General features: G+C 42.1%; 1 protein-coding gene across 1 annotated transcript in view; it reads left to right on the top strand.

The window, feature by feature from the left end:
* The window catches only part of cd276 (CD276 molecule), a 72213-nt gene that overhangs the window by 43691 nt on the left and 11483 nt on the right, over positions 1–17039 (top strand). The window contains exons 5-7 of the mRNA XM_035155155.2: positions 4111–4248; positions 8728–8769; positions 14861–14899. Of these exons, the coding sequence (XP_035011046.2) occupies positions 4111–4248; positions 8728–8769; positions 14861–14883 (203 nt within the window). The 3' untranslated portion in view covers positions 14884–14899. The remainder of the gene's footprint in view (positions 1–4110; positions 4249–8727; positions 8770–14860; positions 14900–17039) is intronic.

Here is a 17039-nt window from a genome sequence, read left to right as displayed (position 1 = left end):
AGAGGCTCCATATGGAGGTGGTGTTTTATCATTCTCTTGCCTGCCCCCATTAAATATCTATTTTTACTTTAGCAGCCTGCTGTGGCCTCCTATCATACACAAAAAAACCTACAGTGAAACACCACCTTGCATAAGAAGGAACAGTAGAGGATAAGCTCAGCGTGTGGCCGATATAACCTCAATTAAAACGTTTCACACATTCATTCATGGTACATCTGTAGCTACCAATTATATTTTTTCAATATGTATAATTTTTTTTAATGGTTTTTAATAGTGCTCAACAACAAAAAAGCTCCAAGCAATGGACACAATAGCACTATCACAATATATGTGCAATATAATGGTACATAATACAGCATCACCATGTTATGGCCTCTAAAACTGCCTTAGTGTTGACTCAATGCCTCACAGACAATGTTTCCATGAAACCAGAACAATATAAAGAAGATATGATATCTGATGTGCATTATATTGGGTGTTTCTGTAATTGTGTCCACCTACTACATCTTTATCTGTTTGAGACAGACAGGACCTGTATGTGCTCAGACAGCTGTGGATTGTGGTCCTTATAGCGGCCACAGCACAATGACAATCGTATTTTATAAATGAATTACAAAAATACCAGGAGCTAATTGAAATTGTTTTAACTGGCAAAGTTTTCTTCAAATTTAACCAGAAGGGCACTTGGAGAGCACACACCACTGCTAAGGCTAACATCCCATCTCGCTATGTGAAAGAAAGTGGAAAGAAAATCCTGGATCTTTGGATCGTTTTTCTGGATCCACCCCAAATTTTAAGGACTTCTTCCTAGAGTGGAAATCGGTTCAGTAGTTTTAGCGTAATCCTGTTCACTAACGCAAATAAACACACAACATCCTTGATGGAGGTAAAATAGTATACAGTGTACAGAAGAACAGCGCATGTAGAAGGAGGTGATCCGCTCTGAATTACTTGCTTTCATGTGTTATGTTTGCAAAGTAATTATTTTGAGTGTTCTGATGTCACAGTAAAACGATGCAAAAGGACTCATGGAATATAATGGATTTGCCTAAATACTAATGTTACCGAGTTGCTTTCATACATACCATCTATTAAAAACAAATATCATAAAGTGCCGCGTATCTATGTGGTTTATGTGCACAGGCTAGCTAACTGCCATTGTGTGTGGAAGGATGTCAAAGCAAACAGAAACCCGGGTGAGTTTGTGGCATTTAGGGTCTGTTATCATATCAGGTCAGCTTTCCATTTGTTCACCGCAAAGTCAGCTTTAAAGTTACATTCATTCATTTTTCTACTGTACAACTATAAATGTGCATTCTAATGAGTGCTACACATTCACAGTATATATAGACAAAGGCAAACGTGTGAAGCGAAGTTGGCCCTGTTTGGTGCAGCTCTCTGCAGATTCTAGGTAATGTGGCAGTGCAGCCCAAAGCACTCCATCCTTGCCCTTGCACAGAGGGAATAGGGAAAAGGGGGAGAGAGACGATAGGTAAACAGAGCCATTAGAGACAAATCTATTTCTGAGGAAAACAAAATCACATCATCAAACAAGAGAAAAAGAAAAATATGATCCTGCAGCCCTTTGGGCCCTGGTGTAGCACTGATAGCCGACTATGGCATTTGTCTTTATCAGTCTGCCTTGAGGGAGGGAGAGCGTGGTGGGAAGGTGTGAGAATAAAAAGAGAATGAGAAATACAATGGAAACAAAGAACACGGCATCTGCTTTACCCGTCACAAAGAGCAAGACTCATTTGTTACTTTTCTGGCTTTATGAGTCATGAGCAGCTTGTGTATGATTATTCCTTTCTCTTACATTTTTTTTTGCAGATTCTCTGTTACTACAAAGTGGCTCTCAGATGGTCATTCTTTAAATATAGCAGAGTGAAGGGCTCGGTGGACAGCGAGCCGCAGCATCATCAGTCATGACTAGCCTGGGGAGGCATGCGCAGCTTCATCAAAATGACAGGATTGACTTTCCAGATTTTATCCTTTCTCTGTGACATTTGGTTGTTTATCCTGTTTTGCAGTCGCTGGACCAGAGAGCCTGTATACTGCCTTGTGTATTGAGACTCTCCTGAAATAGATATCTTTACACAGACTGAGGTGACCCTAAAATTTGATTATAATAATTACATAAAATGTATTATTTGTCATTTGTCTACTTCAGCTGTAATTGCCTCGATATAATCATTATTTTTAATATGTTGCTACCCAGTGCAGTTAAGGACAGGTGTTACAACAGAAAGCACAGTGTAGCAATGAGCCATGCTAGCAGCTCTGTGGCTCTGTAGCTAACACGTGCACAATGATTTACCATCCTCCCAATCTTAGTTTGACCTTTCAGCATGGTAACATTTGCTAATTGGCACTAAATACAAAGCACACTTATGGGACCATCATTAGTTTTGCAGATATTTGGTCATAAACCAAAATGAATCTTTGATCTGATGGTGGCATTTGAGATATTTTATAACAATTCATCCTATGGGAAACATTAATGTGTGTCCAAAATCTCATGGCAGCAGAACCAATAGCTGAGATATTTTAGTCTGGACCAAAGTGATGGTCTAACTGATAACAGACGGACATTCCCGTCTCCAGAGGGGTGCTGCTAGTTTATTTTAATTTTTAATGACCCTTTTCTATAATTGGTACGCACATCTCCCTCATCCTCCTCCTGTCTGTGGGCCTCTGTGGCCTTTGTTTAGTCTGTTTTGTGGAACAATCAGGTACATTTGTTTCTCAGCATCAGATGGACTGGATTTCCATCTGAGGATTGATCACCTCCAATAAGACACCTCTCTTTGCCCTCCATCTTGGCAGGACCGTACTGTAGCCTGCCTGCCTGTTGTCATAGCTGATGCCAAGTCCTTACAGATGCTTCATCATTTTGCTCTTTCCAACTCTACTCATTTTTTAGTATTTTCTTTCTCTTTTTTTTCTTGGACATTGGAGATCTGTTTGTGCTCAAGCCAGGCTCATAGCTATTCAGTGGCTCCGCTCTGCTGTTTCCCTTTTTCTCCCTCTGTTCAGTTTGAATACTCAAGGGAAATTTGGTTGTTTCTCTAATATCTTTTTTTGGTCCTGCTGACCAGTTTCTATTCTCCTCATTAGTTTACAATTTGCAAGTACTGTCATTAACTTTGATGCATCTTGATGTTTATATATATATATATATATATATATATATATTCATATACATATCAATATCCTTCCAACTGTTTATCCATTATCTATAGTGCTTATCCTTTGAGGGTCGAAGGGGGGCTGGAGCCAATCCCAGCTGACATTAGGCGGGCAGTGTGGTGTATTACCGGGCCAACATACAGAGACAAACAGCCAATCAAGTTCATACCTATGGTCCAATTAAAGTCTCCAATTAACCTAACCCCAGTCTACATGTGTGTGGACTGAGGGGGGAAGCCAGCGTACTAGGAGAAACCCCATTTAGAAATGGGGGTTATATATATATATATACAGTATACACATATAATAGCAATAATAATAGCTACAGTAATATATTCAATATCCAAACAGTAAGATATAATCTAAATATCATATTCCATTCCATTTAATGAACTATAATATTGCAGATATTAAGAAGTTGTAGATTTTAGACATCTGTGCAATGTGTAGCAGAAGGCAGGGGGTGGGATAGTTAGCGCCAACATCCTCTTAAAGCTGTGCCAGTGCTGCTTGAGTGAAACGACAACAGAGTCATATGAGCGTGGTAAGCTATTTGCCATCTGGACCCAATTGAAAGGCTCAAGTGTCTTAATTGGATACTAGTAAAGAATATCTGAGTCAGTTTACAGAAAGCAAAAGGTTCGCGAAGGGTAAGCCCAATACGGCGTGGGATGCGGCAAAGCTGACGGAGATGGTGATGGCAACGATCATCATCAGTGTCATCATTCTGTGTTTTGTAATCTCGATAATTCCGTTTTTTTTTATGACAACATACTAAAAACAATTTGACAATTTTGAAATAACGGTGATAGATACAGTGATGAAAGTTTGGCTCTTATTTTAGCTCTGCAGGATGAATAACGAGGCGCTCTCTCTCTTCTCTCTCCCACTCACTGTCTCTCCCTCTGCCCTTTGCTTCAGGTCAGAACATCGCATTCCCCCCGGTGGCTCTGTGGGTAACTGTTGGCCTGGCTGTGTGTCTGCTGGTGCTGCTCATCGCCCTGGCTGCTGTCTGCCGCAGGAAGATCAAGGAGAGCTGCGAAGAGGCCAGGAGAGAAGGTAGAGGGAATTGGAGGAGAGAGGGGGCGGGGGGAACAGGAGAGGTGACTGTGCACATTCAACAGTATATTCTCAGAGGGAATAAAAATCATTGTTGATGACTGGGAAATCTGTGTTTAATGCCCAACTTTAGATAAAGGCATGTTTTGGGGCTGTCTTGCCTTCATTAGGAGCAATATGAAACTTGGATCTCAGAGCAGCAACTTCATGCGCAAAGATAAGAAAGTAATGAAATGTTTTCCGTTTTTTCTCAGGCTGTGTACAAGGGCTTGCTGAATAATGGATACTAAGCTAGCGTACTCTCAGGCCCTTTCAAGCCTCCTCAGGGCCTTTTATTACAATGCAGAATGACTCGTTATACTCTTGACATAGCGGGGCCGGGGGCCGGTCGATGATAGGCGATCATGTAGGAGGTGCAACGAGAGCGAGGGAGATGGATCCGGAAGCAGCGAAGAGATGTTAAGCGCTCAAGGAACTTTAAAAATCCGGAAGGAGTAGGCGCTTAAACGCGGCAGCATCTCAGATGGTGGAACGCGTATCTTTGGCAGAGAGGAACATCATTACTCGGGTTCCAGTAATTAGCAATGCGGGATAGCCGAGGATCGCCGCAAGTGCAGAGAGAAAAAAAGTTTTGAAATGAGATAGATAGTGCAAAGCCACCAGCTCTGCTGTAATGAGATCCGCTCAGAGTGGAGGAGACATTTAAATAAAGGTCAGCCAGTGTCTGCACCACGGCCCAGAGGTTTAAAAATAAATATGGAAGTGACACAGACGCAGAGGAAAGAGTAAATAGCTCCGTGGAACATATGAAATCAAATGTAATGGAAAGCGAGGAATATAATGCAGTTCCTCCCACGGGCAAAGGGCTCGCTTGGTTGCGGGGCCTTTTCTTGACTGGGTCGGATGAGGAGCTGCATTTCTCCCCTGCAGCTCCAACACGGACGGCTGGATTGATTATGTGGTCAACCACTGTCCGCCTTATCAAATGTTAAGTCTTATTCTGTCCCCTGCTAGCAATGTTTTCGCAAGTCTTTGGCCTTTTTTTCCGAGCATAAATCTGAAGAGTGAGAGCGCTGACTTCTTCACATATTATGCAAAACTCTTATACTCCTGATAGAGTGATACTGTATGAATACAGATGTGGATGGGGCTTAAAATAGGATTGCTATGCACATATCCGGAGCTGTGGGGAGGGCAGGAAGCAGGGAAGTGCAACCTAATTGTGGTTGTCTTATCTTTTAATGGTGTTCCTGGGTATGGCCTGATTGAAGTTGACTCTCTCTCCACTGTGTCTGGGTAGCGAGGGTGAAAGGGTCACTAACAGTGGAGGAGTGAGTAAGTCATTTTTCTTTGCTGTCATAATGTATGTGGAGCACCCGGGTGTGTATCGTAACCGAGCAGAGCAGCTTGTGGTGTTGCAGCTGGAAGTGAAAGCTCAGTTCCAGGGGCAGAGTTTTGTCCCAGCACCAGCGTGCACGGATGTGTTTTTTTTTTTTTCTTCATCCCTGTCCTCCATCCTTCCTTATGTAATGACTGTGACTATATATCTAATACACCCTTTCACTGACCTATTCAGGACCACTGTTCCATTTCTCCAAAGCTCATTTTACATTTAAATAAGCACATGATTCTATCAGAGCTACTCTTGAGAGATGATGTGTTTGTGACATGTGACAGATTTCCTCTGTGTGACATATGAAAGTCTGAAGGAAAACAGTGTTTCCCCAAGGGTTTTTATTTCCACTGTGGTGCACATGTTCCACAGGGTATAACCCTCAGCTTTGCCCATGCTCAAATGCTGGGATTGATTTTTTATATGTGTCACAGAAAACACATGAAATAACTCTTGAGTCTTTTTTAGACATGATTTCCATAAAATTGGGGCCGTACTTTTTCCGTTGATCACAGCAGAAGATTGTCCGGGTCAGACGTGTTCACAACACGAGGAAAATGTACTCGTTTTCTTTAGTTGTCGTTTTTCTCAGTATCTTTTACATGTATGACAAATATTTAATCCTGAGACACAGTATATTGTATTCTCACATTGCTGCACTTGGACATTCTGCAAACATTTTACCCGGGGGCTGACACATGCACTTAAACATTTGCGTTCTCACTTACGGCCCCTCTGGAAAATGTCAGGAAAATGTCCGGACTTCAGTGCATGTCTGAAAGCAGCTATAGATTTATTTTAGTCTAAATAAAAACAGACATTTGTAAAAGTCCCCTGATCTCTCGACATTTGGTGAAAGAAAGCTGCTCATTGTGTTTGTTTAATGTTACTTATGAGCAAGATTTCATTTCATATTTGTCACCAACAGTTAGAAGGGATAGAAGTTAAATAGAAGATAGATAGAAGATAAATCAATATATGCAAACAATAAAAGTAACATGCACAAAGTTTTCAAATAGAAGAAGAGTGCTGTTTTTCGTAGAACCCGACATATATGGATTTTTGTAGGTTGATGCTGATACCGATATTTGGAGTAAAAAAATTCAGATACCAATATATCTGCCGAAATATGTATATTTTTGAAATTTGTGATTCCTAAGATGTCGTTATCAAACCCTAATGACAAATAAATTATATTTTATAGTTTAAACACAATCGTTATAATAAATATGAATAAAAAGAACACGAATATAACAAAATAGATAGATTTTGAAACGAGAAAATTACTTTTAACGTAAAAATGTAAACATCAAAGCATTTCGTTTCTGCATTGATTTTCCTTCAAAATAAAAGTTTTCATATCGGCAAACAAAATTGCTGATTCCAATATGTTTGTAGGGTGCAAAAATGAATTCATTAGGCAAACTTATCAGTGTATTAATAGCACCGTACATATAGGTTCACTATCTGGAGCCATCAGCCTTTGGTTATAGTGGAATCAGTCATGTCACAGCAGTGTTTTAAAGAGAGTCAGCATCAGTGTGGCACAGCTGAAACTAAGAGACAACAGAGAGGCAGAAGGGAGGATGATGAGGTACAGTAACACTCTCCTGGCTTCAGGGAGTAGCTGTTTCTGTCCCCTGACTCTCTCTCTTGTTTTATATGTGCTTTGTCCACCTTCCACACTTGAGCCATAACCACCCTCCCTCTCACCCCCACACATTTGGGATGCGGCCAAAAGGGCATAAAATTGAAACATTCTCGACGTACAAGGGGAGCAGTTCTCCCTCCCCTGCCCTGTGCATGCCCTCGTCTTCAGCCTGACTTTAAGTTGCCTTTAAATGTTGCTCTCCTATCAAAGCCCTGCCACCCCCCCGAGGTATTTCCACTGCTGCCACAGCGCTGGGACCTTTTGTTGATATGAAGGTGTTGTATGAAATGGTAAAGGTAAATGGGCTCACAGATATATGTGTGGATGTAACACTGCAACTGTGAAAATGTAAGGCAGAGGTATATGTATAGTTTTTTTTCCCAAAGGGACTTTTGTGACTTTTACTCTCAAAATGTGCACTTTATTAACAGGTTAACCCAAAACTGCATTTTAGATTATTCACTTACAAAAAATCCTCTTGGTACGAGTCATAATAAATCCCTCAAAATCGAAAAGTGAAAGACAAATAGCTGAGTACGTTTAGCTGACTAATGATGTGTTGAATGTGCACACATATACTGTGCATAACACTTTAAAATGTGTTTTTCTTTATACAGTCTAACACAAAGGAGGACAAACTGAAGAATGTGGTGGGGGCAGATGCATATGCAGACTGTGTGAATCTGGAAACTCAGCACGTTCTGCTGCCGTAATAATAAGTATTTTTGGGGTTAATTTCCCCGGAGGGTTGTACTCTCTGCTGTCAAATTCAAGGAAAATCAGGCAAATGTGCAGGGATACAAACCAATGAATTGTGTTGCCTTGACATTTAATTTTTGTTCACATTATCAGTTGAATCCCATGTATCTGACGCCCTAATCTCACGTCCAATTGCAGTGGAAACGGTGTCACAGAATTCATATCAGCCACTTGGATACTCTGTCCCAAAACTATTTTTAGCCCGTGTGTGTGCGTACATGCACAAGTGTAGCATGTGTGTATGTAAGTGTGACAGCCATCACTGGGTTGCCTCCCTAACTCTGTTGACAGTGGGTTTTCAGAAAGCCAGCAGCTAAAGCCTAATGTGATTACTGACTTTGTGAAAAGGGCTGGATAGGAGGTTAAGGGGTGGGTATGGCTCTTTGTGTGTGTGTGTGTGTGTGTGTGTGTGTGTGTGTGTGTGTGTGTGTGTGTGTGTGTGTGTGTGTGTGTGTGTGTGTGTGTGTGTGTGTGTGTGTGTGTGTGTGTGTGTGTGTGATGTGGTGGGGCTGCCATTGTGCGGAGCTTTGCCGTCATATAGGCTGTCTCATCACAGCCTGTGTCCTTTGAGCTGTGAAGGATCAGCTCACCATGGGCCTGTGATGAAGTGACTACATTGTGTGTCTGCCTTTGTGCTGTGGCTCCCACTGATAATGGCTTCTCTGTCCTCCCACAGCTGAGGAGGCCAAGGAGCTGGAAGAAGAGGAGTCAAAGACAGGTCAGCTCATGTACACCTGGTCAAGCGGGTGCGTGCATCAGACACCCGCTGTATGTTTTATCCAGCACCGCTGTGCAGGTGTAGATCACCAATGCTGGTCAGGAAACAGCAGCGGTCGGAAAATCCACTGGTTAAAGTTTTACACCCGTCAGATAAAACTCACATTGAAAAATGTCAGCAGCTTAATCATGAGCATCAGTACATGTTATCCACTGATGACTGCTAAATTAGAGCTTTATCAATCTCAGAGACAATGGCAGATCCTCTGATGACAAATCGGCCTCTGGGGGAAATGACCGATATGTCGGGGCTTCCTGTGTTTGTCATACACTGTTTACAGTCTGACATCGAACATGTCTCCACACAAAACACAAACAGTGATACTTTTGGTTTTGTGTTTTAGGTCCAGACAACATTTTGGCAAATCTCTATTAACAGTTATCTGCACATGAATGTAGATGAATTAAAAATGTGTTCCCCCAGTTTTGCTGTCCACACGGTTTGTTTACTTGCAGGAGACCAGAGTCTGCTCGAATGTGATTGGTCAAACTAAAAACTGAAACCAAAAGGCTTCCGGACCCAAAAAAACCTACAGATGCACAATACAATACAAAGCAGATATTCACATAACATTCTGTTTATAGAGATTATTGCCACATCAATTGGGCAGCCTGACCTGCCTTAGTCTATAAACAGGCCAATTAGTTCTTAACATGTGCTAACAAGCATTGAAAACTGCATTTCTTCAAACATAAAGGTTATTTTATTTATTGTGCTATAGTTGCATTAATACAAACTAACATAAGAACCACCCACAGATTAGTTTGGCTGCTCTCAAATGGAGTCCAGGTGGCAGGATGGTAACAGGATCCAACAGAACAAGTACCTGAATGACTTGTGAGTGAACGCTGATGGAGCAGGAGGGCACATGTGAGAAAGGAGACCAGCTCCAGGCACTGAAATCCGTTCAACACAGCAGCCTAGTGGCATAACTCTAACACCCTGTGTGTGTGTGTGTGTGTGTGTGTGTGTGTGTGTGTGTGTGTGTGTGTGTGTGTGTGTGTGTGTGTGTGTGTGTGTGTGTGTGTGTGTGTGTGTGTGTGTGAGACAGACGCCCTAATTTAGTGATGCCAACGAGCTGTTTTACATTGTGCGTTTCCCCCAAAGCTACTGCTCAGACTGTAAAATCTATCTTGTCTATAAATCTAATGGGAACAAGTTCCACAAGTTCCAAGTTGCACGAAATGCCAACAATAGTGCTGCCGTGTCCTGCACTCAAATGATCCTGTTCACTAAGCCGATGCTTGGCTCGATGTTTCCCCTGCCTCCAGTCTCGGTGCCTGGCTCTGCTAACATGCTGCTGACTATATATAACTATATATATTTGCTGTACAGATGAGAGAGTGGTTCAATATTCCTATCTACCTCTTGGCAAGAAAGCAAATGAGCACGTCCCTCTGAATGTTGAATTATCCCTTCAATACTTATTCTTTTGCAACCTTTCATTTGAAAGAAGTTGCTCAGGACTAATCTTTTGCTCTTAAAGTAACTGAATCACGACAAAATACTTCTTTGTGCTTATTTTTGGGTGATGAGGAGGATGTGGTATTTTGCTCAGTATGGATGTGACCTTATGAGTCCAGAATTAATTTTGCCATTAGCAAGCAGAGCAAGCTCCCTCTGCCTGCTCGGCCTCAGTGAATACCCCTCACAGTCCTGAGCAGTTCTCCCCCATCGTTAATGTCATTACAGTTATTCATTTGACTCCTTCTTTAGTCTGATTGAATTATTTAGCCTTTCTGCGAACAGCAAAGTTAATACCATGTGATTTTAATAAGCTGAGAGGTGAAGGGGAGTCTCTGAGCGAAGTGGGGGGACAATGACTTTTATTCTCTAATGCCTCGCTCATGAATGTTTCAGGGCGATCTGTGCAGCCAGGCACGGGGTCAGCCAACCCACAACTACTGAGACTTAACAGTTCAGCTTTAGCTAAAGGGGTCTGAGTAAAGCAGAACAGAAGTGTGAGACCGTTGTTCGCCTCTGTTCCAGCGAGGAGACGGCGACTCGCGGCCTCCCTCTCTCGCGCTCTCCCCGTCTTTGTCCTCGCACCTGGTTGGTCCAGGTGGACGCTGTGGGCAGTGAGCTGGTGAAGTCAAGCTAATGGCTCTGCCTTCGGAGATCACTCAATAAGCACTTCAGACAGGCAGCTTTGTTTTGCCATCTGGCTCCAATTGCGCTGACAAAGGCAGAGGTTCCTACACGAGACAAAGGAGCTGAAATGAGCCCCACTTTAATAAACCCAGGATGATGGGGAGCCACGTTTGTGTGTTATCTTAATGAACTGTCCAAAGGAGAGCGTGCCTCCCCTTTAAAAGCCGCCCTGATTTTAACAATAACCAGTGATAACTGTAGGGACCTGCGCTCATATATTCGCAATGGAGCAGGATCCCTTTGTTACCTTTACAGCAGAGGCAAATAATGTTTAACAAACAGTGGGGCTCCAATTCTGGATTCATTTCCAGGCGCCGACGCCAACAACCCCCTTCACACACACAAAACACACACTTATAGGAACGCAACTCCATGCAAAAGGTCAAACACCTCACACAGAAAGGAGCAGTGCCATACACTCATCTACATCCACAGTTTGCACAGCTCCTGCTGCCTTCACCCCGCACCTCCCCACCTCCTCTCTTAAACGTGTTCAGTTATCTGAGCGTGATGTGCTGTTTAGACGGAGCGGCAGTCACGCAAGTGCAGCTCCTCCTGTCAGAAGTTGGCTTTAGTTTGTGTGCACCAGCCCCTTCTCTCCCTAAAATACTGGACTCCTAATGCGTCAGGCCTTAACAACCAGGCCCCCGGAAGAGAGAGAGAGTTAGTCAGTGACCCAGTTCTCTCACTGAAAAAGAATTGTCGGAAAGAACAATTTGACACGCCCTCTAAAATGGGAGCTGCGTGTGTAAAACGGGTTTATTAACCCTTGTTAACTGAGGCAAGGTCCCATGAAGGTGGATGGTTTGGGAATATCAGGCCTTTTAGAGCAGATAGCAAAGAGAAGCTCTTCTGACTCCTTTCGTATTCAGTCCAAAATGCTGGAAGTCCATTAGCTCATCATCCTGAATACCGTGTTGATATTCGAGCTCGCTAACGTTTGTAAAGGTGATTCTTTAGCAGAAAGAGGAAAGTCAGACCGGAGTCAAAGTCACCTTTGTGTTCATTAGTTCTCCCTTCTGTCTGTATTGAGTTATTCACATAACTATGAAAAAACGACATCCTTAATGAGTGGGGAACATTATGTCCACCTTATGTCTCTCTTGGGAACCAAAGCATGGCATCGCGAGTTAATGAAGTTTAAAGATTTTAGTTGGGAGTACAGCTGCATGGTCCTTGGAATTACATATTTTTATTGCCTCTGGGGATATAATCCATTGCAGATACCGTATAGTCAATATGACTATAAGAACATAGTTTTTACATGTTCGTTTAGAGATAAAACTGCATTACAGGGGCTGGGATGACTGTAGGCAACTCGTAACGACTAAAGAAATTGATTGGTTAATATCTAATCTATATTGTAAAACCTGACTTATCCCTGATCTTGACCTTGAAGGAACCCTGGGAAGTTTTGGATCATGAGTAGTTTTTTGAAGCAATGTTTGCAGGCAGTGCATTTCACATCCTGCTGTTTGTTTCATGTTAGTCTGCAAACCAGACCATTCAGAGAGCTCGTGTTTATTTACTACTGCAGATAGGTTTGGGCCCCATCCCATTCAGAGCGATTACTATCCTTGCTGAAACTGGTTAGACCGATCTCAACCGTTTTTCTAAAATGTGGCGGGTTGATGCGATGACTGATAGAGGAGTGCTCACTGAGAGCACTGCTGACGCATTTTCAGTGATATCCAAGATGGTTGTTGTGAATCCGCTATGAAGACTGTGATATTTTCTCAGAAGGAAGAACAAACAACAACACACTGTAAAAAAATGACAAGTAGATTTTAATTTAGAAAATCGAGGAAACTGATCGCTTTGAAAAATGTAAATAAATGCAATTAGGCTGAAGTTATTTTTAACTTATTTATACCTTATTGTTAATATAACATAAAACAACAGCAACTGTACCTACAATAATGATAATAATAAATTCTGGCATTTGCCAAGAAACATATATTATGTCTTAGAACACAACTAAATTAAAACATCTCAACGTCTCAGAGAATGCTTGGAGGCTCCACCCATCTACCTCAAACATGCTACAATACCATGCTGGATGGTTCTTATACTGTTCTCCTGCACCACTGAGCTCTCATTCACTCCAAGAATACAAGTCCAGTCAACGAAATGTTATACCTGTTATAAGCAAAACAGGAACACTACTCGCACTTCATGATTTGAATCATAGTGTTGAATAGAGTTGTATTTTTCTTGGAATATGTGGCATTGCCTGACCAAGGCTTGTTAACACATTTCAGACAGAATTCTTATAACATGACCCAGACCTGCAGGTCACTAATATACTATTCCACATGGCTTCAGTAGGAATTTAGAGGGACCCTGGAAAACAGCTCCAGGCAGCTCTGCTTGACAGGTCCTTCCTTTTCCACTGGCACCACATACTCGGCCACCGGGCTCTCCCAACGGTCACACATTACTGACTAAACATATGTAAATAGAACATTCATGTTGCCTTCATTATTAGATGTGGGTCACCGGATAACTTCAAGAGCGCTAATTAAAAGAGCTCCCTGCACACCATTGCTTCTTGGTTATTTAAGCAGTGCACTCATGTTCCTTGCTGGTTCAGCAGCATACAGTAAGCTACATGTTTACTATGGTATTGTCTCCAAGGGGAACCCAGAGAGATGCTGTATCCTTGTTGAAGGCCAAGCAGCGCCGGTTTGGTAATAATGGAAAATTATAAAATTCGTACGACATAAATCATATAGTTCTCACACTGCAACATATTCTGTAATTATGTACAAATAGATACTTCCTGTGCTTGCTTCCCCTTGTTATTTCTATATAGATCATATCTTCGACATGAGAATGTGTAATTGTATATGTTTACTATTTCCACACATCTCTGTCTGTATGTGGAACACAGTATCTCAAGAACCATTACTATCATCGGCTTCACACTTGGCATGTGTATTGCATCTGAAATAGCCGACGTGGAACATATGAAAGTTAAGTAAATCCTCATAGGTCACTTTTGCAGTTTTCAGAAAGAAAGCTCCAACCATCAAAACCAAAGGCCAAGCAAACAGCTCATTCCAAATAGGCTTGTTCAGAATGGACACTGCACTGGTATTACAACAGGGGATTGCTAGTTGTTTCAGAAAGTTTGGAAAGAAACTCATCAAGATTGTGCTGCACACGGAGCAACTTCTGCAACCTCTCAGAGGGTATCTGCTGGTCTGTGAGGAATAGGCCACTTGATCTTTGTCTGATTAGATAGAGGAAAAATGGCAGCTCCTAAATCATTCAGAATAAAGAGCGTTGTCACAGTTTCGCATTCAAACGACTCAGTTTGCTGTGCATCACAACAATGGGCCAGTTCCGCTGTCCGCTGGTTTTTACGCGTTAATAGCGTAACGAATCCTTTTGTGAGAGGACAGGGGTACGTCGGAAATCTCCTCACTTGGAGAAATCCCCCTGCACAGGTGCCATTTACATCCTTCTGCCATCACCCCCGCCTTGTTCCCCTCCACCCAGTTCTGCCATGTAATCTATGCTCCTCTGACAGTACAGCCAAGGTCCAGTGGGAGAGAGCCTATCCATCTCACTACCCCAATCTGCCTCCCCTGTTTGGTTCCACATGAGCACTCAGCTGCTGTGACTAATTAAATAAAACGCTGTGCCCTCTGCTTCCTGTTAGCCACGGCAAGGTTGGTGCACAGAGATGGAGCAGACGAGGAGGAGGAGGAGGAGGAGGAGGGATGCAGAAGGAGGGGGGAATGCGATAACAACCGCAAATCCTGTGATAATGCTTTGGAGACAATGGACATGAAAGTTGATGACAGCATGAGCACTTTTCAGAATTTGCACTGTATTTGAACTTATTCATTCTTGTTTGTTCTCCTCTCCTCAGCCATGACACCACTGAAGAGTTAAGGCCAAGAGAATAAAGGTGAGCATGATTTTAATTCGTACATATGCATCTGTCTTTAAGCACATCTGAGTTTTTATGTATTGCTCAGGTGTCACTTTTTTCCGTTCTCCTTTTTCCACCGGTATTCTCGGCAGCATTAATGCTCTGGGAGGACACAGTGTCTCTGGGGGCTATGGAAAAGTGCTGCTGTAATGAGGCTCGGCTGCATTAATTCAGCAGACATGGGGATATGAGAAGTCTTGACATTTTGATTTTAAGGAATCACAAGATCACTGGCTGATATTATAAATCTATATTTTAGTATATTTTATCTATCATGCTAACATTAATTCCACGTCCTTCTCAGATATGTAATGTATGACTCATGTAGCCTTCATTTGTTTTTCTTTCTTTCGGAAACTTCAACGTCATCATGAGGTTTGGTTTAGTTTCAGCTTGTGAGGAGCTGCAGCCGACCACAGACCACAGAACACCACCATGTGTCACTGTTTGTTGTGTCCCATGTTGAGCATTATATGTATTTATAAGTAAAACTAGAGGAGAAAAAACTACATTCTCTTCTTACTGGCGGCTTCCCATTAAGCACGCCTGCACTAGCAAATTAACACTGTGAATTTTGAAATCGGATATGCTACCCTCACCATCGGGTTGTCTTTCCGTCCGCCTGTCCGTCCCATTCCAAAGAACGCTGTATCTCCAGAACACCTTGAGGGAATTCTTTCACATTTGGTATAAACATTCACTTGAACTTGGATTTCAGTGGCCTCACGAAGTATGTTTATGTTTCTTTCTTGAACATGATATCTTAATTACATCTTGAGGGAATGTCATCAAATGTGGTACAAAGTTTCACTTGAACTCAAAAATCAACTGTTTAGATTAGAACCTGCATTTTGGCTATTGATCGTAAATGGTGAAAAGGAAAAGGAACTAAATAGTTAGAAAAGTCTAGACTGCAACTGCCTTGTGTGCAGGTTTGGCAGTACCAGACGACGTTCCTTCAAGAAGTTAGGATTAGGTGCAGACCCTCATCCATGTGGATAAATTTGAGATTCACATTGAGACCGTGTGTTGTTTCTGTTTGGAGGCAACAGTGATCTGAATTTCATTTTAGAAATTAGTGAGTGGGGATTGTTGCAGTGAGTCTAGTCAGATTCTTTGCCGTCTGGCATAGTGATTCTCTTTGTATATACAGTACTGGAGACAATGGGGATGAAGTGGAGGCACATATGAGAGTCCTGAGTTTGACAGTATTTAACTGCGAGTAATAGCAAGGACACAGTAGAGCTCCCCCACTAGAGATATCTAACACTACAAATATGTAAAAATAAATATTGTAAGACAAAGTGTGTTGTATGATGTGTATTGCAGAGCCTCATCTGGGGAGAAAGAGGTGCTGAATAGACTTTCAGCACCATGGACAGTTACACTCCCTACACTGACATGGGAGGGGATGATGTGTGAAAGTGTTAGAACTTGTTGGTTTCAGGAGACTTGTTCTGTGACTGGTCTGTTTGATTTTTAACTGAGGAAGAGAGTTCTTCCCTCCATAATACATAACAAATTAATTGTTACGAAACATCATCAGTTCAACCGCCTCACCAATGAAACTGTACCACAAGTGGAGAGATGCTGTCCTCGATTTATTATGGGCACATCATCTGGAATTATTCCGCCAGAGATGCTTCCATGTCTTCCTCTGACTCCTCACAAAATCACACTGTCTGTATCTTCCAGCTGTGTCCGTAAAAAAAGGAAATCCACATGTGGAGACTAGGATAGTTGGACATTACATTTTGACTTTAACCATTTATATTTTATAACTTTATAGGAATCTTGGGGCCCTTAGTTGTGGTACAATTTGAGTATCTTCACCTGGTTTGGAGGATCATTCTTATCTTGACATTTTGTCAGTCTCCGTGTTGCTAAGGAAGCGTTGTATTTACTATTTGAGTGTTTGGAAGGTAGCTGAGTCTCAGAGTGCAAAACATTATGTTGTGCATTTTTTTTTTTTAGTAACCCACATATACTGTGTAACTGAGGGTTGACTGTATGGCTGCATGATTTTTTAATGGCTCGACTCTAGCAGCAGGGTTACCTGGACCTGCAAACAGCAGCAGTAATTCAGTGATAGGCAGGCAGGCCTTTCCCACAGTGG

Source organism: Hippoglossus stenolepis, chromosome 1, assembly GCF_022539355.2.
Source record: "Hippoglossus stenolepis isolate QCI-W04-F060 chromosome 1, HSTE1.2, whole genome shotgun sequence".
NCBI classification, from domain to species: domain Eukaryota; kingdom Metazoa; phylum Chordata; class Actinopteri; order Pleuronectiformes; family Pleuronectidae; genus Hippoglossus; species Hippoglossus stenolepis.
Note: the sequence above shows the minus strand (reverse complement) of the source record. Positions and strands in the feature narration are given on the sequence as shown.